The 27,997-nt window shown below is 33.6% G+C and overlaps 1 protein-coding gene across 5 annotated transcripts in view; it reads right to left on the bottom strand.

Moving 5' to 3' along the window:
* CFAP47 (cilia and flagella associated protein 47) overlaps positions 1 to 27,997 on the bottom strand; it is a 504,616-nt gene that overhangs the window by 371,599 nt on the left and 105,020 nt on the right. For all 5 annotated transcript variants that reach the window (XR_005386243.1, XR_005386242.1, XM_038587158.1 and 2 more), the window contains exons 23-26: positions 24,446 to 24,540; positions 18,997 to 19,156; positions 10,753 to 10,948; positions 2,005 to 2,214 (exon numbers count right to left, since the gene is read on the bottom strand). Coding sequence is in view for 3 of the 5 variants with exons in the window: in XM_038587158.1 (XP_038443086.1) it covers positions 2,005 to 2,214; positions 10,753 to 10,948; positions 18,997 to 19,156; positions 24,446 to 24,540 (661 nt within the window). In the remaining 2 variants the exon portion in view is untranslated. The remainder of the gene's footprint in view (positions 1 to 2,004; positions 2,215 to 10,752; positions 10,949 to 18,996; positions 19,157 to 24,445; positions 24,541 to 27,997) is intronic.

Raw genomic sequence — 27,997 nt, 5'->3', positions numbered from 1 at the left:
AAAACACTTATTTAAAGTCTACCTTTACTACACTGACCTCTATCAAGGAAGGGCCCCTTTCTAATTAATCTTTTCTTACCCAAGAGATTGGGCAGGGCACACTTGAATTACCACAATAAATAGAATAGATGAAAATAAATAAAAGAATAGAATTTATTCCAGAGAGAAGTTCTGTGGTGAGAAGGAAACTCTTGAGGAATTTCTGGTGGAAGACCTCATTTATCTTAATGAGATCAAAGGTAGAAAGTCTACAGAGAGAAAGGCAAAGACAGCTTTGGAATTGAGAAGAGACAGAAGACTGGCCATATGCACTATGGGAAACTAGATAAGGAGTTAACAATGAATGCAGCAGTAGAAGGATTTGCCAGCATTAAGGTTCCACAGAGTGCTTATGATTCTTGTTCATCTGGTTGCATGGGAAAGTCTTTTGTAGCCCATCTATGATTTTGAAAATTTCTAAATTACTTCTAAAAGCTCTACTTTACCCCAAAGTTGCTGAAGGTTGAAATGGAGTTTAGTGGAATGTAAGGTAAGAAGTGTGGGGAAATCCAGGAAGAGCAAACAAGTCTCAAGGCCAAGAGGAAACACGGCAAGAAAAGAAAAGAAAACATTATCAAATATAGCACCCCCCACCCCCTTCTAGAGACTGTTTTCAGGACTCCTTACTGTCCTATTTTCTGACCAGAAGTCAGCACACTGGCACAATGGAGTCTGTCCATGCCCCTGTTAGAGGCGCTTGTACCATTGTCACAGAAACTTGGTCCACCCACTATTTAGTGAAACTATGTCGTTCCTCGCCCTGTTAATATGGTCTGAAACTTTGTTAGCTTTAAGACACGGATAAATTATTCATTATTTTTATTTGTGAGTTCACAGGTCTACTTTACATAGTGCTTTGGGCAAACTGTGAACTTGTGGACTGGAGTGAAGTAATCTTTTACAAACAAGGTCGGTAATGTACAAAAAGAAAGAAGGTCTCCCAGGACAGAAGCACAGACTTCAGTGCTTGATAGGAGCCTAAAGCAAAACCACTAAAATTTGTTTTTAAATATCAACAAAAGACAAACTGTTAGCATCAAAATAGAAAAACAGGAATCTGAGTAGTGTGACTTAGATGATTTTATCCATCAACATATGCAAGAGACATGGAAGGTGGAGTTCAGAACTCTATGAACTGTGTCCTGGATACGGCCACACTTTGCTCTGGATCCAAAATCCCAATACCATCTGTCTCTCTCCCTTTCAATTCCTAACACAGAAATCAATCCTTTGACTATGAATATACCAAACAGCAATAACTCCGCTACAAGTTAATCAATGATCACACTGAGTACATATACTGACACTAAATCTTTAGTGTACAATTCCCTCCAAGGCTACTTCTTACTCTAAACATTTTTAACAAACTATACTGCTCTACCCAATAGCCTCCTATAACTTGGTGAATCAAATCATCCCAGGGTGTAACGTAAAAGTAGAATTTCTGGCCCTACAAGGTAAGAAATCCAGAAACACGTTTTCACCAAGGTGTATCTGAATTTCCCTGAGTCTGCTAAAGCAATATGTAGCAAGATCATATCGTTCAGAAAATTGTTATGTTGATATTTCTCATTTTCATTTACTACTCATTTAGCATTTCCTTTGTGCCAGTTCCTGTCCAATTACTCAATAACTACTAACTCAGGGAATTTCTCATGATTCCAGAGGAGATAGGTTCTGCTATTACCCCATTTTTATGGACGAGAAAACGGAGAGGCTCTCTGAAGGTTAAATCACTTCACCACAGTTAGCAGAGTCAGGATTCAAACCCACACAGCCTAGCTGCAGAATACACTGGTAACCACTATCAAGCTATTGCTCATGGGAGCAATGCTACATTTGGAACTTTAAAATAGATCTTTATGTCCAAAGTCATTATTATAGATGTCTTTCCTTTTAACATTCTACAATAGTGTAAAACATAAACTTATTATTCTCTGCTATCAGATACAAAGAATATCTTACCAGTTATCTCTGTTATCACAGAAAAGAATATTGGTGAGAAATGACACAGGTTTAGATGATCTGAAGCTGAGGTGGCAACTGAGCTCTGCATTTATTCCACTGGGAGAGCCTTTGATGACTATGCCTTTTGGAAACGTCACACCAAGAGGGTGAGCCTCTTCATCATCAAGAAGTCTTGCTGTGGGAATCTGGACATTTATCTTTGAATCTCTGTTTAAAATTAAAAACAAAAAAGGTTCAAAATACATGCAAGTAATCAGATTTAAATATGTCTTCCTCTGATTTTTGAATCATTAGAAAAACTTAGATATTTACAATAATGTGCTCAATTATTAAATATATTTTTACATCATCTATTATTTTCTGTTCACAATATAAGATTGATAATTATTAATTTGACCACATAAGATAATCCAAAGTTCCTTCTGTCTTCTGTGAATTAAAAAAGGAGATTAGGGATGCCTGGGTGGCTTAGTGGTTGAGCATCTGCCTTTGGCTCAGGGCATGATCCCAGAATCCTAGGATTGAGTTCTACATTGGGGCTCCCTGCAGGGAGCCTTCTTCTCCCTCTGCCTGTGTCTCTGCCTATTTCTCTGTGTCTCTAACGGATAAATAAAATCTTTAAAAAAATTAAATTAAAAAATAAAAATAAGATATTAAAATCCCTGATTAAATACATGTTTTTATGGATAGCCATATTATAAATAGTACGGTCCTTAAACGTATCCTTATAAAAAATTACCAAAACTTTCCAATTGATAGCTAAAGCTTTAATGCATATAAACTAAATATGACACTAACAGATGCATATACACACAAAAAATTTTTACCATGGATACTATTAAGCACTTGTATACATATCGTGAAGAGTTTCTAATCATTACTACTAAAAAATTACACTTAATGTTCACGTATTTCATTACATACCTATAGTTTATTTAACCAATCTAAAATGTTTATGATTTCTAATAACACGGTACTTAGTATTCACTTTTAAATCTAACACTTGATAACTTTTAGTGGTCAGTAAATATTTAGCCATAGTACTTTAAAATTGTATTATATATGTAGGTTCTTATAGCAAATAAGAAGTGTTATCAAATGGGAATCATATTTCCCTAGTATGTTAATTAGAATGAAGATCATTCAGCTAATTCACTAAAGAAAGTAAAGAGGATCTCAACTTGAATTACTTTAACTTATATGGTTCATTGCATAAAAAATTAAAAAGATAATTTATAAATTAGGTTTGAATCCAATTCTGTCATTAATTAGGTAAGTGTCATTGGATAAGTCATTAATGCTGACGATCTTATTGTACATACAATAGGAGACCATGTTATATCATGTCTACAGTCCCTGTTACATGTTCATTTCATTATACTGTATTTTTCAAAATTCAACTTTTGACTTGAGATCATCTTTAAGTTGATACCTTGATACATTAATTCAAAAGTTGAAAGAGTAAAACATTAATCCATATATTAGACTATGTTTCTTGATTAAAAAAAAACTTTAGCACAATATAATTCAAGCCACTTATATTTTCTGTTTAACCTACAGAGACTAATGTCTAGTTAAAAGAAAGGGTCTTAAAAGAACCAGGAATCCCAAAGTTGTCCAGTTAATGTTGAACACCTACACTCTTGTCACCAAATGGTATTCAGAGAAAGCTATATGGTGTAAGTAAGCACTCATTGTATCTTGCAGGCCAAAGGTTAGAAACTAAAGGTTGCTCTGGGCTCTACAGCTTGAATAATACCCATTTATTTTCAACCATCACAACACATATGGAACTCTTTTATCTGGATCTCAAAATGCTGAACTGTAAAATAAGAGATTGAACTAGAGATAGAGAGGCTCTGAGGTAGCTACAAGATCTGGAAGTTTGTGAAAATAATGCGTACAGGCAATTCACAATGGTGCACAAATCCTCACAAATTGTATAATTTTAGAATTTTTTAAAAAGATTTTATTTATTTATTCATAGAGACACAGCTAGAGAGAGAGAGGCAGAGACACAGTTAGAGGGAGAAGCAGGCTCCATGCAGGGAGCCTGACGTGGGACTCGATCCCAGGTCTCCAGGATCACGCCCTGGGCTGCAGGCGGCGCTTAACCGCTGCGCCACCGGGGCTGCCCAAATTGTATAATTTTAACATGTCAACTAGCCACTCTTTATATATATTTCTTTATAGATATGTGTATATTTCTAAATAAAAAAATTTGTTTGGCTTTTCTTTTTTGTTTTATATAAGGATATCAATATACATAGTCTTGCTTTATTTTCAAAATAAATTTTATCTCATTACTTTGTTTCTAAGATTTCTAACAGAGTTGTCTCATTAGTTCATCTACATCACAGCTATATTTGTGTACACATATCACAAATTATTATCCTTTCATCGTCATAGAATATTTGTGCAGTTCCCAGGTTTTGCTGTTCTGAATAATGGTACTATGAAATAATTTCAAACATATCTTATAGTACACACATGCAAGGGTTTTTCTTGCATATCCTGCGAAGCGGAATTACTGGGCTGTGAGATATACAAATATTACACTTTGCATTTTATTATTCAATGTGGTCCTAACTCATTGACATTGTAACTAGGACCTGACTTCTTAACGTTTACCTGCCTATAACAGGCAAAATGCTTATCTTATTGTAGTCTCTAATTTTCATTTCCAAATTTACAAAAAGGTCAATTACATGTTTTCAAATGTTCATTATTCACTTATGAATCCTATTCTGTGAAGTACTTATCCAAGTTCTTTGTCAACGTTTCTGTTGAGTGATTTGATATTTTTCTAATTTTTATCATTTATTTTCTTGTTAGCATGATTTTAAGTCTTAAGAAATTCTCTACCCACAGACGTTAAAATTGTTTCCCAAAATATTTTTAAAAAAATTTTCCTTTCACATTTAAAACTTTAAGCCATTTGTAATGGATCTTTGTGTATTATGAGACAGGAATCCAGTTTGAAATATTCCCCACAGATAATCAATTGTTCCAGTGCCATTTATTGGCTAGTAACCTGTCTTCTCCAAAGATCTACAACACCATTTTTTGTCAAATATTCACTATCCATTCATATATTTTTTTGTCAAATATTCACTATCCATTCATATATGGGTTGTCTCTTTATTCTATTCCTTTGGTCATTTTATCTACCACTATACCACTACCATATTGGTTTAGTTTTGATATTTGGTAAGGCAAGCCCTTCTTATCTTACTCTTCTTCAAGAATGACTTGGCTATTCTTTTTCTTTTTTTTTCTTTCTCAAAGATTTATTTATTTATTTGAAAGAGACAGAGAGAGAGAGGGAGAAAGAGAGGGAGAGTGGAAGGGGAGCAGAGGGAAAGTAAGTCCTCAGCAGACTCTGCATTGAGTGCAGAGCCCAACATGAGGCTGGAACTGAGATGAAGACTTGAGCTAAGATCAAGAGTAGGCCGTTTAACAGACAGTCACCCAGGCACCTCAATGCTATGTATTTTAAATAGTGAACTTATATTTGCCTATTTTGATAAATGACCTTCATAGCTTAAAAAATTTACCAGATTCTTTTAATTTCCTATATAAAAGTCATCTGTAATCTACAGATGACAGTGTTTATTTTCCTATCCTTACTTATTTTATTTTTCTTAACTTCATGTATGGACCGTTTTTCAGGAAAATGTTTTAGAAAGGCAGTGATAATAGGCATCCTTGCCTTTTCTTTTTTATTTAAAGGGAATTAATTTATGTTCCAGTATCCATGATAATGTCTTTTTTAGATTCATGATAGAAAATTTTAACAATTTAAAGGGTATCTCATTTATTCCTGTTTAAGAGTTTTATCATGATTGGTTTTGGAATTTTATCAAATGCTTTTCTACTGCTTCTATGGAAATGATCATATCATTATTCTCTTTAATTTGTAAATGTGGGAGATGAAACACAAAGGTATTTTAGATTTTCTAACATTAGGCAAATCTTAAAATCCTGGGATACAACCAAGTTGGTCATGATTTATTAATATATTTATATTATATAATTAATATGTATTACATTAATATGTATATACAATTTAATTAAGGATCATTACATCTATAGTCATAAGAGAGACTGGCCTATAATTTATCTTTCTCATACTGTCATTGTTTGATTTTATAATAAAAATTTTTGATTTCATAAAACAAATTAGAGCACATTGTCTCTTTTTCTACTGTCTGGAAGAATTTCTATAAAGTTTGAGATACTAGTTTCTTGCAAGTTTAGTAAAACTTGCCTGTAAAAACATCAGAAGATGGTATTTTCCTTTTAAGATTTTAAATCTTTGAATCAATATTCAAAGACTATCTATATATTCCCAGTATGGTTTTAGTAAATTCTATTTTTTTCTACAAACTTCTCATTTCATTTAAGTTTTCAAATCTGTTGGAAAAAATTTCTTCATAGTGTTTTAATTATCTCATTTTTCTCCATTGGAGATGTAATATGCTCCATTATTCTTAATATTATTTAGTTGTACCTTTTCTCTTTTTTGTTCCTCATGAGTGTCACTGTATCAGTATCCATTGTATTTTCAAAGAATCAACTTGTGGGCTCACTGAGCCTATCTTCTATATATTTGCTTTCTATTCCTATAATTTCTACTCTTTTTCATTTTACATTCTGTATTCCTTAGGTTTAATCTATTATTCTTATTTATTAAGTTGAATGCTTGAATCATCATGCTTTTAATCATTTTTTAATCTACTATCAGCATTTAAGATCACACATTTCCATCTAAGTATCATTTTTGCTGCATTCCTTAAGTGTATGTATTTGTTTATTGCTTAACCATTGGAATATAACAGATGCAGTTAACACAGATGCAAGTCTAATTGTCTAAAGAAAGCAATAGATGTGACAGTACATATTTCAAGTTTAGTCTTCAACTTTAATACTCAAACACTGTTTATATCAGTGAATGTTGTTTTCATGTTTTGATACATGATATTTTAATTACTATTTATTTCAGAATTCAATATATCTTCTTTGACTCTCTGCAGAAGATATTTTTAGGGGCCCCTGGATGGCTCAATTGAATTGAGCATCCAAGTCTTAATTTTGGCTCAGGTCATGATCTCAGAGTCATGAGATCAAGCCCCTCATGAGATTTTTCCCTCTCCCTCTCTCTGCCCCTCCTCCTGCTCACATATGCTCACTTTCTCTCTAAAATAAATTTTTTAAAAAAACAAGATTTTTTTTAAAAAAAATAGTTCCAAATCTAGGACAAACCTGTTAATTTTTCTTTAATGATTTCAACATTATGATTATTATCAGAAACTACAGTGTATATAATGTTAACTCTCTAAAATGTATTAAATTTGAAAGGGTGCTTGGGTGGCACAGTTGGTTAAGCATTTGACTCTTAGTTTTGGTTCAGCTCATGATCTCAGGATTGTGAGATTGAGCCCAGAGTCAGGCTCTGCACTCAGTGGGGTCTGCTTGGGATTCTCTCTTTCCCTTTCCCTCTGTCCCTTCCTTCCTCATGAGAGCTCATGCTCTCACTGTCTCTCTCTCTCTCTCTCTCTAAAACAAATAAATCTTTTTTTTAACTGTTAAATTGAACTATAGAATGATGTACTTTGTTTTTTTTTAATATCTTCTATATGATTGTGAAAAATGTGTATTCTCTAACTGTAGGATGCAGTATTTTATAGTATTAGTTTTAATACTACTTTTAGTATTTTTAATAATGTTAGTATTAAATTAATGAGGCTTTTAAAATACCTTTTCAAATTTTCTTTATCTATGCAAGTGTTTTTGTCTTTTGGACTCACCAATGATTGAGATATGTGTTAAAACACCCTACAGTGATGAAGGACTAGACACTTTCTCCCTATTATTTTTTTAAGATTTTATTTATTTATTCATGAGAGACAGAGACAGAAAGAGGCAGAGACACAGGCAGAGGGAGAAGCAGGCTCCATGCAGGGAGCCTGATGTGCGTGCGACTCGATGCGGGGTCTCCGGATCGCCCTGGGCTAAAGGCGGCACTAAACCGCTGAGCCACCCGGGCTGCCCTCTCCCTATTATTTTAATCTGGGGTTTATATATTTTAAGAGTATTTTAGTTGTGCATGCAATTTTAGAATTCCAAGTGAGCTGCATCTTTTATAATTAATGCATTTTTAATATTAAAACTTTATCTTTACCTCTTAAATAAGGTTATCACATGTAAAATTAATACTGCTATCCAGCTTTCTTATGGTGATTCTGTTATACCTTTTCCTAAGATTTTGGTTTGTTGATTCTTAACTGGGAGTGGTTATGCATCCCAGGGGACATGTAGCAATGTGTGGAGACAATTTTTTTCTATCATAACTATAGAAGGATGCCACTGGTTAAAGACCAAGGAGGCTGCTAAATATCCTACTATATACAAAATAGCCTCCAGTCTCCAGTGGGGGGGGGGGGGGGGGAAGCATCTTCCTCAAAATGTCAACAGTTCCTGAAGTTGAGAAATTCTGCTTTACTTTAATCTTTGTTGTCCTTATGTTTCACATATACCTTTTAAATAGATAGTTGGATTTTTAAAATTACTTTAACTTTCTCTTTAATAAGAGAAACTTAATTACATTTAAGATTTTGTTGATTTCTATACTGTTTGTATAGGTATATACAATCTTAGATTTAGTGGATGCCCTTAAAAATTTACCCTACACACTTTGTTTTGAAATTCCTAAAAGTGGGGGCACCCGGGTAGCTCAGTGGTTGAGCAACTGCTTTTGGCTCAGCTCATGATCCTGGCATCCTGGGATTGAGTCCCGCATTGGGCTCCCCACAGGGAGCCTGCTTCTCCCTCTGCCTATGTCTCTGCCTCTCTTTGTGTCTCTCATGAGTAAATAAATAAAATCTTTAAAAATAATAATGAAATAAAATGAAATTCCTAAAAGTTATATTTGGTTCATTTTTAAGTCTATATAGTATAATTCCATGTTAATTACTAATTTTTGTAATGCTATCTCTTTATAAAATTTATCTATATTCTGTGTCTGATAATTCCAATACCTGAATGGCTAAAGAGTCTAAGTTTCAAGATGGTTGGTTGTGCTGACTCTAAATGATGGCATCTTCCCTTCCTGTAAGTTTTGCGATACTGGCTAATGCACTCATGTCTGGTTGATAGCAATTATGGAAACTGAAATATGAGCCAAAACTGAGGGTGCCTTCATGTAGAACAGCGGTTCACAAAGTGTGGTCCATGTATCAGCAGCATCAGTTTCATTTGAAAACTTACTAAAAATACAAATTGTTACATACCATTCCAGGCTTCCTAAGTCATAAGTTCTGGGGATGGGAAGCAAAAATCTCTGTTTTAAAAAGTGTCTCAGGAGATGCTAATAGACACCAACATTTAAGAACGACTGATCTAGGGAAGATTTGCTGGCTTCCACTGAAAGGTAGAAGGATTTACTCATGTGACCTATTTTAGTCTCTTCCAGTGTTCCTGGATTAACCCAGGAATTTGAGATTGTTTTCCTACCTTGAAGAAGTTGTCTCAAGTTTTAAGAATAAGCCTGCATTTGGCAGATTATTACAGCTCACCACTTCTACTCTGGTTTCAGCTTATAAGTATGTATTAGTTTGGTTTGGTTTGATTGGAGCCCTTTGGAGACCTCTCGCATTTTCCGAAGCCAGCAATTAATTAATTAATCAATTTAAAAAACATAAAAAACATAAAAAACAGAATCCACTTGTTGTGTAGAGCAAGGGTACAAAATGTATCTAGGGCAATACAGTATTAGGGTTTGGGTTGCTGACAAATTAAAAAAAAATGAAAACAGATCGCACTCTGCTATAGTATGTACATGTGATAGGCAGAATTTTGAGATGCCTGCCAAGAGTCCTGTCTCTTAGTGTACATACAAACTCTACATAATTCCCACCCTTGGGTGCCAGAATCTGTAAATACAGTATCACTTTGATGATTAAGTTGTGTTATACAGCAGTGGTAAAGGGACTTTCCATATGTAATTGACATCCCTAGTTAAATGAATTCAAATAAAGCAAAAGGGAGATTATCATGGGTGGATCAGAACTAATTAGGTGAGATCTTAAAAGAAGGTTGGGAAGTCAGGGACTGAGAAGTCAGAGAGATGGTCTACTTCTGACTTTCAGTGAGTAAAGTACCATGATTGGGGGAGGAACCACATGGCTGGGATTTGAGGGTAACCTCTAATTGCTGAGAGTAGGTCCCAGCCAACAGCCAGCAAGAAAATGATATCTTAGTTCTACAATGAAATGGATCAATTCTGCCTACAACCAGAAAGCTTGGAGGAGGACTGAGCCTCAGATAAGACAGCTGCTATAGTTTGCACCTTGATTTCTGCCTACTGAGATTATAAGCAGTGGATGTAGCTAAACTAAGCTGGACTCCTAACGCAAAGAAACTGTGAGATAATAAATTCATGTTTTAAGGCACTAAGTTTGTGGTAATTGTCACATAGCAATAGATAGGTTGCTTCCCAGACCATGAAGAGAAACGTATCAAACACTTTTTTTCATATCAAACATTTTTACAAGAAAATCAAATGACAGATTATGAACTAATTAAGTGGGCTTTTTAAATTTTTTAAGTTAAATGAAGCTAAATATTTTAATGCTTCATTATAACTGTAGAAACAAGTCAGACATTGCTCATGACTCACATAACACAGACACAAACAAAAAAAGCACATTATGAAAATGTGGTTGATTCACATTAAGCATTTACCTGAAATAGTTTTGAGGTAAAATTTTGATATCCATCACAGTTGTAATATCCAGAGGAACGGGAGTGAAAAATATGAATGGAGGGTCAAATAATAACTTGGGTGACTTCACCTCTCCAACCAAGCATAGCATTTGATAGCAAACCGGATTATCATTTAGACGAATGGGAATATCAGCTGTGTATTTTCTAGGATGATCTAATGAAGAACAATTTTTAAAAGTATCTTAGATTTGTTCATATACATAAAAAAATTTATATAGTTTAAACCTTATAGAATATTAAAATGTACTATGAGGTTATAGCTCAATGGGAAAAAGATTACCCAGAAACTGGAATTACCCTGCCAAGGAACTTGAAACATGTAATGAAAGGTCATTGACTCAAAAGTATTCTGAAGTGCACTATGTCTAGAAATAGAGCAGGTCTCCTTAAAGCAGATTATCATTATTATTGGAAAATACCTATACCTGAAGGAAACAGTGCAACGGGACTTCTTTTTGGGTTTGTTTTCCGTGCCTTAACAGGAGTTGCCCATCCCTTTAGCATTTGCAGTATGAAGATGAGGTCAGATAGTTGCTATAAAGGTCAAAGGGGACCAGTATTGAGAAATGGGTATGCTGCAAAGAAAGGAATATTGTTCCTCCCAGATTTCTAAGTTTATGGAAAGCTGCCAGGGTTGACTGGCCAATTTCACTTTGTAGGAAAAGATAGGAAATTCCCATATGGCAAGTCACTATGAGGAGGCATTTTGTGTTGGAGAAAAGAGCTCAGCATCTGAGGCTGCAGGCTAGTCCCAGACAACAGGATCCATCTCAGCAAGCTGCTAATTCCCTTTTAGACCCAAATGCCCTAACACAGTGTCTCAGAGAGAGAAAAAAGTGATCTGGTGAGCATGAATTCAAGGTATTATCTTAGAATTCAAAAACAGAACACTGAAATGGCCTGGCATAGATCAGGGCCATCAAGAGTATTACCAGAGCAAATGATGAGTGTTCCAGATGATGCATGTCCAAAGGTGACACACTGTGAACCATACACACAAAAAATGGAATCATTGAACTGATCATACCCACTAGATCTCTTTGTACTGGGTGCCTTCACTTGGTCAAATCAGTCTTTTACTTGTTCATATAGTCTGAGAACCTTGGAAAATAAGATATGGCTGGAGAGGGAAGTGAATTAGTGACTTCCTACTAATAATGACAGATGAGCACAGGAAAGACTATGTGAAAACATGAGAAACTATATCTATACCTTGAGCTGGAGAATGAATTATAATAGAATTTATGTATTTAAAGCATTGTAAATCTATAGAGAAATGGTGGTTTCTTTTAACAAATCTGATATTGTAAAAATTATTTTGGGGAGAAAGAAAATCAATTTCATTACTTCCAGAGTTAAGCAAGGTTTTAATTAAGACTTACTGAATTCCGAATTTCAAATGGGTTGTTTTGAGATTATTTCTGGGTTTCATACCTGTTAAATGTTTCTGAGGTCATAGAAAAAGTGGGTTCCCTGTGTAACCTAAAACTACTGGATATTCAGTAACACATTTTTCTAAACTCAGGCGGGCCTTCTCTCTCATCTGAGATGTAAGTTATATAAATGTGTTAGAGGCATGTTTAATTTTCTTAAGAGTGAGGGTGAAATCCTAAGAAGGCAACTCATAGATTTGACTGCTTAGGCTTAGCCTCATACTAAAGGAAAAGTCAAATTGAAATGTCTCTTATTTCCTTCTAGATTGTGTATTTCATTTCATCTGGATAAAAATGTTGACACAGACATAAAGGAGAAGCTCTATACAGAAATACAGATGGTGGCTTTAGCTGGATTGGCTTTACTGTAATTTCTTTCAGGATCAGGCATAGTAGAAACTGAGAAGAAATACATAATGAAAAAGTAATTACTTTTAGAAAATAAACTTCAGAATGGGGAGAGTGTGTAATGTTCTTTATTATATTTTCATAGTTCTAAACAGAGATAATAAAAGATGAAACATTTTTCAAACTTATTAATCACAGTACTCCATGTACTGTTTCCCACACATGAAACTAAAGTGATTATAAAATGCCACACAGAAGAAAACAAACAAACAACAAAATGTCATGCTAGTAGATGTACCAGGACACTGAGTCAAGGCAACACAGTGCTAATAGCATACTATGAGAAAACACACAGCTAAATGAACTACAAAAAGCTTAAAAGCTATAAGAGGTTCTTATCCTGCCTTTTCTGTTGATAACATAGCTAGTTCTTGGTATTTTATTTAGATTGCTACATTTTTTTAAACGTATAAAACTGTACTGTCCCAAGGATTCTGATGCAAGTGATTTACTGAGGGTATGCTCTCAGAAGGAACCTGTGACAGGTAAAGAGAGAGAAGCAAAACCGAGGATGTCAAGCAGTTATGAAACTTGTGATTTTATAATCCAGATTCAAACTGATCCCATAGGCAGCTATGGGATGTGAATTCACCAGAGATGTTGTTCTACCTGAGGGAGAGTTAGTTGGGCTAGTGGTGAGGCTTACCCTCCTAGGCATCTCTGCATGTAGCATCTTCCTTCAGCCAAGGGCAACCTTCTAGAGAAAGGGACAGATATAACCTGTCAGGAGCCAATACCACAACTGAGAGATGGATGGGAAAACCCAGTAATGGGAATCTGGATGGGCCCAAACAGCATATACCAGAGACTGCAGACCTAATGCTGCTTTACAAGTAAGAATAATTGAGAATAACAGGTGAATTACTACAACACCCTTTTAAATAGAAAAATCATCTGAAATGGCATTTAGTGTGCTTATTTAGTTATGGCATATAAACTATAAGGGTATTGAAGCAGATGCTTTAAATTAAAGACAAATACCAGTATAGAGTTCTTCAAAAAGGGAAAAAAAAAATATTCATAGATGTCTTTTCAAGCATCATACTGCTGTTTCTTTGCTTCGGCCTGCTTAAAGAATCTAGTTATCAATACCCTCATTTCCTGAAGCTCATTACCGGAAAGAATTCTGTATTTTTATGCAATAGGGATTCTCCTGTTGGGCATTTTCTAAATTATGTGCTCCTGGGTTGTGAAACATTGAGGCTATTTACATGAGAACTCAGAACAATGTTATCTAACCACCCAAATTAGATTCAAGAACAATGGTTTGGTTTCAGAAGGGATTGGAGATCTGCTTAGAGACCAGTATGGGTCACATATTCTATCACAGCCCCAGTCTCTGTCCCTGTGGCAGTCCAAGGAAGAGATAAGAAAGGGGGAGTGAAAAGTAAAAACCACCTCGCTAAAACTTTTGAAAGCCCTGACAGTATAAGGCAGTCCTGCTTGGTGGCCAGTAAGACAGGTCTAGCCAAAGTGGAGTTAGGTAGATCTACTCCACTTTAGGTGATATTGACCACAAAGAATGCATTTAAAAGGCAATGGAAACAGAATGAGACATAAAGGCCCTGACCATGGCTCAGGATAAGAAGCTTATCCCAGTCAGATTATAAGAAAAGAAAATGGCAGAAGCAAAGTATAATCCATTCCCAATGCCTGCTAGAAGAAAATGGCAGATGTTACAGGATAGCCCAAAGAACAAGGCTGAGATCTCACCAGGTAGAACCGAAAAATCCTAAATCAATAATGAATGATCCATATACACACACACACAAAGGCTGTCAACAGAAACTCCCTGAGAAACTTCAAGCATTGGACATATATACATATGAATATACATAAATATATATATAAGTTGTGGAATTGAAAAATACAATGTCTGAAATGAAAAATTCACTAGAGAAATTCAACAGTAGATTTGAACTAGCTAAATGGAGAATCAGCCAACATGAAAAAAGGTCAGTTGAATTTATTGATTCTGAGGAACAGAAAGAAAAAAGGCGCTTTTTTTGGTCTTTAGCTGAAAATGATATTTAAGCCTGAATTCTAAGCTACCTCTGAGACTTACTCATTTTCCCCTGAGTTATCTCCTATGTATACATGAAAATACATGTTAATAAACTTGGGTTTTTTTTTCCGAAAAAGAAGAAAGAATGAAAAATGAATAGAGCCCCAGAGATCTACCGGGTACCATCAGGAACACCAATATATGCAAAATAAGAATCCCTGGGATGGAAAGGAGACGGAGAGGGAGAAACATTGTTGGAAGAAATAATGTGGAAAAAAAAGAAAGAATGGCCCAAAACATCCAAAATTTAGTTTAAAAAATTTTAATTAAGAAAATATTAATCTAAACGTAAGAATTTCAGTAAACTGAAGGAGCAATCAAAAAACTTCTCACATGGAACAGTCAAAACCCAAATGCATTCATTGGTGAAATCTACTAAACATTTCATGAGGAATTAATATCTATCTCTATATAAATATCTTTATATTAATATATATATTAATGTATATGTATATGAGTATGTCCCAAGCCATTCTCTAAGACCATGGTAACAGAAATGAACACTTCTGTTCATGGTCAATTGATTTTGAACTAGGGTACCAAGACAATTCAATGTGAAAACAATATTCCTTTCAACAAATGGTGCTGGGACAAGTGAATATGCCATGAAAATGAATGAGGATTGGAGCCCTACCTTATACCATATTATGAAAATAACTCAAAATAAGCCATAGACTTAAATATAAAAGGTAAAATTATGTGGCTTTAGGAGAAAACGTAAGAATAAGTCAGCATAACCTCGGGTTATGTAATGTCTTCATAGATACGACACTGAAAAGCCAAAGTGACGAAGGAAAATTTGGATAAATTAGACTTCATCAAAATTAAGAGCTATTTTCCATTAGTTATCATCAGAAACTGAAAGAGAAATCTCAGAATGAAATACAATATTTTCAAATTGCATATCTAATAAAATCATTTTATTCAGAATATATAAAGAACAGTGAAAATTCAAAAATTAAAGACAGCCAAATTTTAATATCAACAAAGGATATGAACAGACCTTTCTCTAAAGATGATATACAAACTGACAAGTATATGTAAAGGTACTCAATATCATTAGTCACCAGGGAAATACAAATAATAACTAAAATGACATATTACACTCAATAGGATAGTAGTAATAAAAAAGATCACAAGAAGAGTTAGCAGGGATGTGAAGAAACTGGAACCCTCTTTCTTGCTGGTAAGATTTTAAATTGTTACAGTTGCTTTCTAAGTTTGGTAGGTTCTTAAAATGTTAAACATTCAATTATCCTATGACCCAACAATTCCATTCCAAGAAATATAACCAAATAAATGAAAGCATGTGTCCTCACAGAACTATACATGAATGTTCATAGCTATTTTATTCCTAACAGTCAAAAAGTAAAAATGATCCAAATGTCCTGTCAACTGAATAGACAATGAATGTCTATGCACAGACAACATGTGATATATCCTTACAATTACTGGTAATAGAAAGGAATTAAATACTGATTGATGCTACAACATGGAAGACCCTTGACATTATTATGCAATGTGAAAGAAGCCAATCACAAGACGACACTCATTGTATGATTCTATTCATATGAAATGTCCACAGTAACCTTTTCCTAGAGATAGCAAATAGTGGTCAGCAGTGGCTGAATGGAGGGGGAGATGGGGAGTGACTACTAGTGGGCATGGGCTTTTCTTCGCAGGCAATGAATATGTTCTAAATTTAGGTTGTGGTGATGGTGTGACTATCCTAAAAACCAGTACATTGTACACTTTAAAAAAATGTATTTTATGGTGTATGAATCAAATTTTAACAAAGTTGTAATTAAGAAATCATACTCAAAGGGCACCTGGGTGTCTCAGTTGGTTAAGTGTCTGCCTTCGGCTCAGGTCATGATCTCAGGGTCCTGGAATCGAGCCCCGTAGCAGCCTCCCTGCTCAGCAGGGAGTCTGCTTCTCCTTCTTCTCCCCACTCATGCTCTCTGTTGCTATCTCTGTCTCTCTCTCTCTCAAATAAATAAATTTAAAAATCTTAAAAAAAGAAACCATACTCAAAAATAATCACATCTGAGTATGAATTTTATCTTTATGGTATCTAATTTTAAAATATAAGCTTTTAAGCAAAATAGAAGGCATCTTCTTCTTCTAGTAGTATCTACACTTTAATGAACAATAAAAACAACTTAGAAAACCAGAAAATAAAGGCATTCTTGATATGGAAAGAACTACTAAGGAAAAATTGTGAGGGCTGTAGTCAGTGCCATATGAGCCAGGAAAAGTAAATATGATCTGCACTAGAAGAAAATAGATGAAGGTGACCAAAAGATCAAGGAGATGCATCCTGGTTCCAAATCAAAAGGCCCCTGTAACTCAATTCCAATTCCTTGAAAATTCCATTCTCCATCCAGCTGTTTGAATTGAAGAACCCAGAACTCTCATCCAACCTGTTGCTTTTGATCTACTAGAGTCTTGCCTCCTGCTACCTCAATGCCTTAAAGATGGAGAAGACTCTAGCCCACTGATCAAGCAATGGGAGGAATGGAATGATGCAGTTACTGGAAATAAAATTCCAAAGTATTTCAACAACTTCTTGAGTAAGAAATAAACCCATACTATAATTTTGTCTGTGGGTAAGTTCACTGATACTGTTCCATTGTATAACTGATTGGAAAATATATGCCCAAAAAAGGTGTTTTCAAAGGTTTAGTGATGACAGATAGAAAATAAATAAAACAAAAATTTGATCAATGCATAAAATTTATGAAAATTAATAAGGAATACAATGGAAATATAAAATGAAACTGCCTGAAAATGAATATATATTATAACACAAAATATGAATAAGTTAAAATCCCCTCCTAAAAATCACATTTCGGTCTTACTCAGGAAGAAAAGCAAGGTCCTTTGCTTTACAATACTTGTATTAAATTTAAGAAACAGACTGAAAATAAAATGATATACCAACCAAAGGCTGTCAAAAGGAAGACAAAGTGGCAGTGTATCACATAAACAGCATTCAAGCAAACAGCATTTAGTAGAAAAAAAAAAACATTATCTTAGATGCGTATACTTATTTATAAAAGATGTATAAGATATAAACTTTTTATAACATTCAAATATACAAAGCAAAACTATTGGAATCAAAAAAGTTTTAACAAACTGCTGATATAGTAACAATTCAGACAGATTATAATAATATTTGTAATGCAATTGTAATATAATGTAATTGTAATGTAGTAACATTGTATTAACAGATTCAGGAGAAGAATAAGGCAGAGGAAGATATATTATAAATGAAGAAACAAAATCATTAGTTACAATGATTTAGATTATAAAACTATTTATTTAGAAAACAATGCAGAATAATCTTTGAAAAATCTCCAGATCTAACCAGAGAAGTTCAGTATAGGAGCCAAGTGCCAAATAAACTATAAATATATTCTTTTTTATAAAGTGATAGCTAATTAAAAAGAATAATTGAGGGGCACCTGGGTGGCTCAGTCAGTTAAGCGTCTGCCTTTGGCTTAGGTTCTGGGATCAAGTCCACCATCAGGCTCCCTGCTCAGAGGGGAACCTGCTTCTCTCTCTCTCTTTCTCCGTGTGCTCTCTCTCTTTCTCTGTGTGCTTTCTCTCTCCCTCAAATAAATAAATAAATAAAATCTTTTTTTTTAAAGGAATAATTTAAAAATCTCATTCACAATAATAATGCATATAAACTAAACTTTAATTACAAAAAAACATGCTATTCTTTGAAGGGAAAAACTCAATGACATGCCTTTTTCTAAAAACAGGAAAAAAATAATCTAAAGTTCACTTATAAAAATAAATGGGTAAGAACTGCCAAGAATTTTTGTAATAGATTTGTAATGATGGAAAATTTGTCACACCAATTATAAAAAGGTACAATAAAGGTGTTGTAATAAAAAATACCAATAAAGAAGTGGACATAGAGATAAATAGACATGCTTGCCAGCTTCCCCTAAAGCAAGTAATCCAAGAGTACAAGCTAGATGTAGCAATGCCTTTTCTGATCTAACCTTGGAAATCACACACCATCACATCCATAATATCCCATGGGTGATATATCAGTCCTATCTGATAAGGGAGAGGACTCTACAAGGGCATGAATACCAAGAGGTAAGGATCATTGCAGATCATTTTTGGGGACAGTGACCACAAGATTCTAATACAAAACTCCTTAAAACTGTTTTAAGAACACATAAAAAGTAACCTAAACTTTTGTGTATGTGATAAAATTAAATAATATTGAGGGATGAATTGAAATATAAATAACAAATATAAGAAAAAGGTACTTACTTGGACAGAAACTTATGGAAATATTACATTCTTCATGTGATTGCAGAATCCCACTCAACACACTAATCTTGAATGTGCCATCTTTGAAGAGTTTCCTAGAGTCACCAATATCCAAAGTCCATTCCACATCTTGTTTTGAAGTATTGTATAAGACAAGATTCTATTCACACACAAAATAAATAAAAGAAGACATTTATAAAAATTAAAATATACAATATAAAATATAACTGTTTTACCATGCCGACTTGAAGAACTTATGTACAAAGTCAAATGATTAAAAGTGGAATTCACGGGCAGATTATTTTAAAAGTGATTTTAGATTAAAAAAAGAAGGTATGCAAGTATGTTCATAGCCTATTAACAATTATGAAAAATACACAAAAGATAAAGACTGGGTAAAATAAAAATGTCAAAATAGCTACCTAGCTAGCAAGGATGCAGAATAGCTACAACCTTCATTCACGATTGTGAGACTGTAAAATGATACAGTCACTTTGGAAGACAGCTTGGCAGTTTCTTTTGTTAAACATACAACTACCATATAACCCAGTAATCCCACTCCTAAGTATTTATGTAAGTGAAGTGAAAATTTATGTTCACATAAAAATGTGTATGTTAATGTTTATAATAGCTTTGTTCATTACCAAACAATGGAAGAAAAAAAGAGATTTCCTTCAAATAATGACTGGATAAACATTCCATACAATGGAATAAAATTCAGTGATAAAATAAGTAAAGTATTAATTCATACAAAATCAAAAATGAATATTAATATATTTTGCTAAGTGAAAGATGCCAGACCCAAATGGCTACATTTTATATAATTAAATTACCTATCAATCTGGAAATGCAAAATTATGTAGATGGAATCAGTGGTTGCGAAGTGTTGGTGAAAGGAGTAGTTGACTGCAAACGGGTTACACTGAGAATTTTTAGTATCGTGAACTGTTCTGTAATGTATTGAAGTGGTAGACAAATTATTCAACATATTTTTCAAAACCCAAAGAACTGTATACTACTAAGAGTCAACTTATATGTATGTAAATTTAAAACAACCAATCAAGATGTTGAGGATACCAGGATGGATTGTAGATTACAACATGCTATATTACAAATGTATGAAATAATCTCACTGAAGTTAATGGGGGCAAGGAGGAATGGCCTAAGTAACTGAAAAACTGTGTTTTGACTGGAAACTATAAAGCTAAAGACAAAAAAATAAACACTGTGGTCTAGTTGGTAAATGTGTTAGCAATTCTACCTACACTTTAAAGATTCTGAAACTTCTTTACTAGTACAGTACAGTTAAAAAAAAAACAAGCAAATAAATTACAAATAAGAGAGCCAGATTTCTCATTGTCAGAAAAAGTAGTTAAAAATGAGCAAGGAAGAAAGACTGGAATAAATCTTGTAGTGCTAGATTAGAGTCAGAGATAGCAGTTTGAACTCATCTTTAGATAGATAGACAGATAGATGATAGAGATAGAATGATAAACATATAAATTATAGATATATGTATATTTTTTTTTTAGATATATGTATATTTCAAGTTACTATACGTAAAAGTATTTCCAGATTCTATTTGCCAAAAGGGCTTAGAACATGTGATACCCTAGTAGCAGCTAGGATACCTAGTGTACAGATCTTGGTTTCTAAATATCATTCTTCCATAAACGGTACTGGGGTTTGTTGGAGAAAATAATGATTCTAAAGATGGAAAAGGTAAAATGAAATATAAGCCTGGACCATTTTGTAGTGCCAGAAAGTATGAGAATGCTTAATGATGATGAAAGCATGTCAAAGAGCCAGCTTAAAAGAACTCTAAATGGCCAGAGCTGGAACAATTTCAATAACAAAATAAATAATGTAATATTGGATTATAACTAAAAGCATAAATATTTGTGAGGTTGCACTGATATGTTAAGTAATAAAATAACTACTAAAATATTTTTTCTTACAAAACAATTCCAAATAATATATGTAAATATCCCCCTCCAGGTACAGCTCGATTCCCAAAATTTTGAGTGGTGCGCTGAAATCGATGATTCACTTCCAAAATGTAGAGTATGAAAAAAGAAAAATAGTTTGTCCAACTTTTTTTCAATTCTCCTGACATATATCACCAGTGATAAGTCATGCTGATATCATGAACTCCCTTCACATGATGTGACAAAAAAGACATTTCACCACTGTTACATTTTTCCCTAAAACCCATGAAAAATAATAATGCAGCTGAGTCAGATGGAAAAAATCAGACAAACCAAAATTAAAGAGCATGCTGAAACAATACCAAACCAGTACTCTTAAAAATTGACAAAGTCATAAAAAAATTAGCAAGATTGAGAGCCTGCCCCATATCAGAGGAAACGAAATGAAATATGGTACCCTGGACTGGACCCTGAGACAGTAAAAGGACATTACCGAAAAACTGGTGAAACCCAAATAGAATCTGTTGTTTAATTAATAACTTGTACTAATGTTAATTTCTTAGATTTGAAAAATGTTCTATGGTTGTATAAGGTGTTAATAATAATGATGTGTGAAGAGTATACATAAACTCTTTGCACTCTCTTTGTAATGTTCTGGTAAATCTGGGAGCTGTATGCAGGACTTATGTGTAGACTTGTCTTTCCAGTGCAACATACTATCAAAATAAAAATATCAATTAGGTATTCTTTCAACTTTACTCTTCAAGATTTGAAAAGAATAGAATGATTCATACAATTGGCACCACAACAAAATGATGTACTTCATCTTTTTCTAAAGTATGGTTGATTTAAAATATCCAGGATTTAAAAATTAGGCAATTTTATTTCCAATGCCTCTCAGTACTTAAACATCTATTTAGGTCTAATATTTGCACGTTATAAAGAAAACAACATCTTTTAAAACACAAGGCAGACATGAAATTGTACTAGTCATTTGAATGCTTCATTTTTCTCATTCTGAAATGAGGGAATGGTAGGTAAATCAAAATACTATCCACTTTACAATCCTATCCCAAGAATGGAACTAATACAGTCATCCATAAAGAAACATTGTTTAGTATGTGTAGTATTGTGTTATTTTTTATGAATAATTTTATCAAAATGATACATGTCCATTTACACAAATAATTCAAAAATGCTTATAAAAAACAGTTGTCCCAAACAAATTAAAAAGAAAAAAACAGGGATCCCTGGGTGGCACAGCGGTTTGGCGCCTGCCTTTGGCCCAGGGCGTGATCCTGGAGACCCGGGATCGAATCCCACGTCGGGCTCCCGGTGCATGGAGCCTGCTTCTCCCTCTGCCTGTGTCTCTGCCTCTCTCTCTCTCTCTCTGTGACTATCATAAATAAATAAAAAAATTAAAAAAAAAAAAGAAAAGAAAAAACAGTTGTCCCACTCAACTCCTCCTTATCAATAGTTCTGCTTTTAAGAAGCAACAAATTTCAGCTAAATTTTGGATTTTCTCTAATAGTTACAGCCTTATTCTATTTTTTTAGCCTTATTCTAAATACAACATATCAATGTGTATTGATATGCATCAATTGTATCAATGTGTATCAATGTGTATACTTTAGGGTTTTTTGTATTGCTGCTATAACAAATTACCACCAACTTAGTGGTTTAAATCAATACAAATTTATTAAATTACAGTATTGTAGGCTAGAAGTTCAACAGGCATGTTGCTAGGCTAAGATCAAGGTGTTAGAAGGAACTATGATACTTTTGGAGGGCTCTAAGGAAGACTGTTTCCTCGCCATTCCCAGTTTCTAGAGGGCAAACAAATTCTTTGGCAGATGGCCTCCTTCCACTATCTTCAAATCCAGTAACATTAATTTCTCTACCCTTCGTCTGTCATCACATTTCCCTCTGAGTACAGCCAGGAAAACTTCTCTGATTTTAACCACTCATGTGATTCAACTGGGATCACCCAGATAACCCAGCATAATCTCCCTTGCTCAGAGTCCTTCATCTCCATCACATTACACATCAGCAAAGGATCTTCTGCAATATAAGAGAAAAGATACTCGCACATTCTAGGGATTGGAATTGGATAACTTTGAGGGCCACTCCCCTATCACACAGCTATTTTGTGATTTATCAGACCCAGATATTGTCTCAGTGCCCACTAGTAAAGATGAGGATTTAGTTCATATAAATCTTCACTCCTCCTTCAATCTCCCAATTTTGGATATTTATATTAATTCTTTCATTAGTTACCTGGTAACAATAAGCGATATATTTAAAATTCGAGTTCTTCTATCAAGTCTAAACAATTCCCTTTACTTACCCACTATGTAAAATGAGTTTCACTCCTCTTTCTTCTTCCATTCCCAACCGTTCTATCAATTTAATCTTCATATACACGTTGCACATATCACACACTTGCCATTTTACATGCAATACACTATTTATGATCAAGTTTTAATTCTGCTCCATAACATATTAAGACTTCTCTGTATTATATATTTGATTATGACTATGTAAATAACATTCATGGCAAATTCAAGCAGTTCATTAGAGTCACATTTCTTTCTCCATGGGGCCAATGTGACTCTTTTGCCACTCAAGAGAGAAGGCTCTTGTCTAGATCCTCTTTTATCATGCCAATTGAACAAAATTTTAATTATATAAAATAAGCTCACATTTATAAAGGGATTGCTTTTCCTTTGGAATTCAATCCAATTCAGTTCACTAAAGCTTCCTTTCTAGCCCCACATACAAAGTCTTTTGCATCCTTGAAGTTATGGTAGAATTAGAAATCTTACTGATAATTAATACTTGCAACAGTCACATTTTAATTTCAGAAGAGATCCTTTATTCTTCTCTAATTTCATATAGTACTGTGCTATTATTTGACACATGCAATGTTAAATATTTTCTCCATATAATTTTTCTTCAAAGCTACAGAGTTCAAAATTAATTGTTGGAAAGGCAATATATATAATAAAGGAGTACTACAAATACAAATTTCTACTATATATGCATGAGCTTCCTTCTTATGCATGTTTCTTTTTTTTCGTTCTAGATGGATTCATTATTAGGAGACACACAGAGATATATAGTAAGAAAAAAGTAGATTGTCATAGAAGTCACTTTATTATATACCTGGACTTTTCCAATTTTTATTATTACCTTTCACCACATTTCCTTACTTGTATGGAACATGTTTCACATTAATTTAATCCTGGCTTCCATTTATATAAGGAGAGACTAGTAACTTAATTCTATTTAAAATATTTTGAATAGTCCTATTAAATATATATATATATATATATATATATATATATATATATGGTTTTATATGTATTTGTACTTGATAATTACTTCTGAGAAATAGGATATATATGCAAGTTTTCTAAAAATGAAAGTATTCTTATAACACATGCTTCATAATAATCAATTCAATAAACCACAAGCCATATGAAAAAAAGTTGTAAGTTGCAATAATTCTCTATACATACCTCAGTTTTTGTGACCTTATTATTAGGATCCAAAGCATGCAATGGGATTTCAAATATAAAATCAGTGCTGGATAATCTCAATGGTGCTTGCAATACTATGAGAAGAAAGTAAATATACTGGTAAAATATTAAGAGATATTAGGTTATAGACAATTATACTTTTCAACACAAAACAATAAAGAATTTTTTTTATTTTTATGTACCCAGAGAGAAAACAAAGTCATACTTTAAGACATTTATAGAATATGATGGTTTATCACATCTATAAAATTCTAATTTTGTATATTAACGGTAATTAATTACAAGTACAATATAAAGATCACTCGTGATAGTAAGAGTATAAATATACTAAATATTGAGCTGAGAATAAAGTAAACATAGTTAAAATGATCACTATAATAGAGTTTGACCAATAAAGAAGTACAGAAGTGAAAAGAAACATGTCTTTTGCAAATATTTTGTCCCAGTCAGTGGTTTGTCTTTTTGGCCTTTTGGCAGTGTTTTTGCAGAGCAGAAATTTTTAATTTTAGTGAACTCCAGCTTTCAATTCTTCCTTCACAGATCTTGCCTCTGTTGCTGTATCTAAAATGTCATTGCCAAACTTAAGGTCATGTAGATTTTTTGTTTTATTATCTCCTAAAAGTTTTGTAATTTTGCATTTTACATTTAGGTCTGTGATACATTTTAAGTTAATTTTTGTGAAGGGTGTAAAGCCTGTATCTAGATTCTTTTTGTTTTTTGTTTTGTTTTGTTTTGTTTTGTTTTTTTTGCTTGTGATGTACAGTTGTTCAGCACTATTTTTTTTAGAAAGACTATCTTTTCTGAGCTGTATTTGCCTCTACTTGTATGTCAAAGATCAGTTGACTACATTTTTGTTAGTCTATTTCTGGGTTCTCTTTTCTATTCCACTAACCTACTGGTCAATATTTTTGCCAATACCAAAGTCTTGTGATCACTGCACCTTCGTAGAAAGTCTTAAAGTTGAATAGTGTCAGTCCTCCAATTTTATTCTTCTTCAGTAGTGTGTTGGCTATTGTGGGTCTTTTTCCTTTCCATATAAAGTTATTTTTTAAAGATTTTACTTATTTATTCATAGAGACAGAGAGAGAGAGAGAGAGAGAGGCAGAGACACAGGCAGAGGGAGAAGCAGGCATCATACAGAGAGCCTGACATGGGACTTGATCCAGGGTCTCCAGGATCACGCCCCAGGCTGCTGGCAGCGCTAAAACCGCTGTGCCACGGTGGGCTGCCCTCCATATAAAGTTTTAATAAATCTGGTAATACCCACAAAATAACTTGCTGGGACTTTGAGATTGCACTGAATCTCTGGATCAAGTTGGGAGGAAGTGCCATCTTAACAATATTGAGACTTTCTATGCATAAACATGGAATATCACTCCCATTTATTTCATTCTTTTATACCTTTCATCAGATAAATGTCATCATTTGATAATTTTTCTTGTATAAACCTTGTAAATACCTTGTGTTATTTATGCCTAAGTATTTCATTTTTGTTGGGTGCTAATATAAATGCTATTTTGTATTTAATTTCAAATCCCATTTGTTGATTGCTTGTATATAGGAAAGCAATTGACTTTTGTACATTGTTTGTATCCTGCAACCTTGTTATATTAACTTATTTGTTCCAGAATTGTTTTTAACTGATTCTTTCAGATATTCTACATAAACAATCATGTCATCAATGAATGCAGAGTTGTAGTTCTTCCTTCCCAAGCTGCGTGTCTTTTGATTCCTTTTCATGTCCTACTGCATTAGCTAGGACTTCTAGTACAATGTTGAAATGTGGTGAGAAGGGACAACCTAGTCTGGTTCCTGATTTTAATGAGAAAGCTTTGAGTTTCTCATCATTAAGAATTATGATAGCTGTGGGGTGTTTGCAGATATTTTTTTTTATCAAGCTGAGAAAGTTCTAACCAGCCCTCATTTACTAAGTTGTTTTCATGAATGGGTATTAGATTTTATAAAATGTTTTTTCCTCCTGAATCTATTGATATAATTATGTGATATTTTTTCTCTATCCTAGTCATATAATGAAATACACTAACTGATTTCTGAATGTGAACCAACCTTGCATACATGAGATAAATCTCACTTGGTCATGGTGCATAATTCTTGTTATACATTGTTGGATTTAATTTGCTAATATTTTGTTAAGGATTTTTTTTTAAAAAAAAGATTTTATTTATTTGTTCATGAGAGACATAGAGAGAGAGAGGCAGAGACACAGGCAGAGGTAGAAGCAGGTTCCATGCTGGGAGCCAGATGTGGGGCTTGATCCTGGGACTCCAGGATCACACCCTGGGCTGAAGGCAGGGGCTAAACTGCTGAGCCACCCAGGGATCCCCTGTTAAGGACTTTTGTATCTATGCTGATAAGGGATATTGGTTTGCTGTCTTCTATTCTTGTAATGCCTTTGTCTGGTTTGGTACTAGGGTAATACTGACCTCAAAATGAGTTAGAAAGCATTCTTTGTGTTTCTATCTTCTGAAAGAGATTGTAGAGAATTGATAATAGAGAACTGGTAAGATTTCTTCTCTAAATGCTATCAAGCATTTATCTATCTATCTATCATCTATTATCTATCAAGAGTCCACCCATCTGGGCCTGGTGCTTTCTGTTTTTGAAGGTTACTAAGTATTAATTCAATTTGTTTAATAGATTGAGGCCTATCCAGACTGTCTATTTCTTCTTGTGTGAGTTTTGGCAGATTGTGCCTTTCAAGAAATTGCTCCATTTTGTCTAGGTCATCAAATGTGCATGCATATTGTTGTTGATATATGATCCTATCATCCTTTTAATTTGAAGTATTTTCTGGAAAAACTGAACTGCTCAAGATTAAAGTCTTATAGCCTTTGATCTCCTTAAATATTCACTGAGATCCAGATTGTCAGAAAGTGATATAATTGTTGGTAATGAAGCCAGCATTGTGGGACGCACTAATAATCATGAGAGAATAGGCAAAAATCAACAGACATTTAAGGAACTCTGCAACATGAAGGAGAAATAACTTAGCAAAAATTGAGACAATGTAGTCAACAGCAGAAAATTTCAAAGAAATCATCATAATAAAAGTAGAGATAAAGAATGTTGTTTTTATTTTTCAGAATTCTGTAAGTAAAGAAATAATCAGAAAAAAGTTAACTCCCATTAGTTTAAAATTGCCAAAATAATTTCTTAAGACATAATGAAGTCAGAAAAATATCCTAAGTACAACAAAAAAGATAAGAAAAAGGACAATAAGAGAGAAGATATAAGATAATTAAAATATATAACATAATCTAAGAAGTACAAAATATAGCCAATAAAGTCTTAAAGAAAGAAATATAGAAAATGGTGGGAACAACTTTTCAATGAAATAATCTATGAAACCTTTATAGAACTGGAGGACATGAATATCCAGATTGCAAAAGGTCCACAAGAACATAAGACCAAAGATTCATACTAAGGTTATCAGTGTGAAATAATGGAATACCAGGGATAAAAAGTAGCTTCTAAAAGCTTCTCAAGGGGAAACACTAGGTCATATAATGG

The sequence above is a fragment of the Canis lupus genome, chromosome X (genome assembly GCF_011100685.1).
Source record: "Canis lupus familiaris isolate Mischka breed German Shepherd chromosome X, alternate assembly UU_Cfam_GSD_1.0, whole genome shotgun sequence".
In the NCBI taxonomy this organism is placed as follows: Eukaryota; Metazoa; Chordata; class Mammalia; order Carnivora; family Canidae; genus Canis; species Canis lupus.
This window is presented reverse-complemented; position numbering and strand designations above follow the sequence as displayed.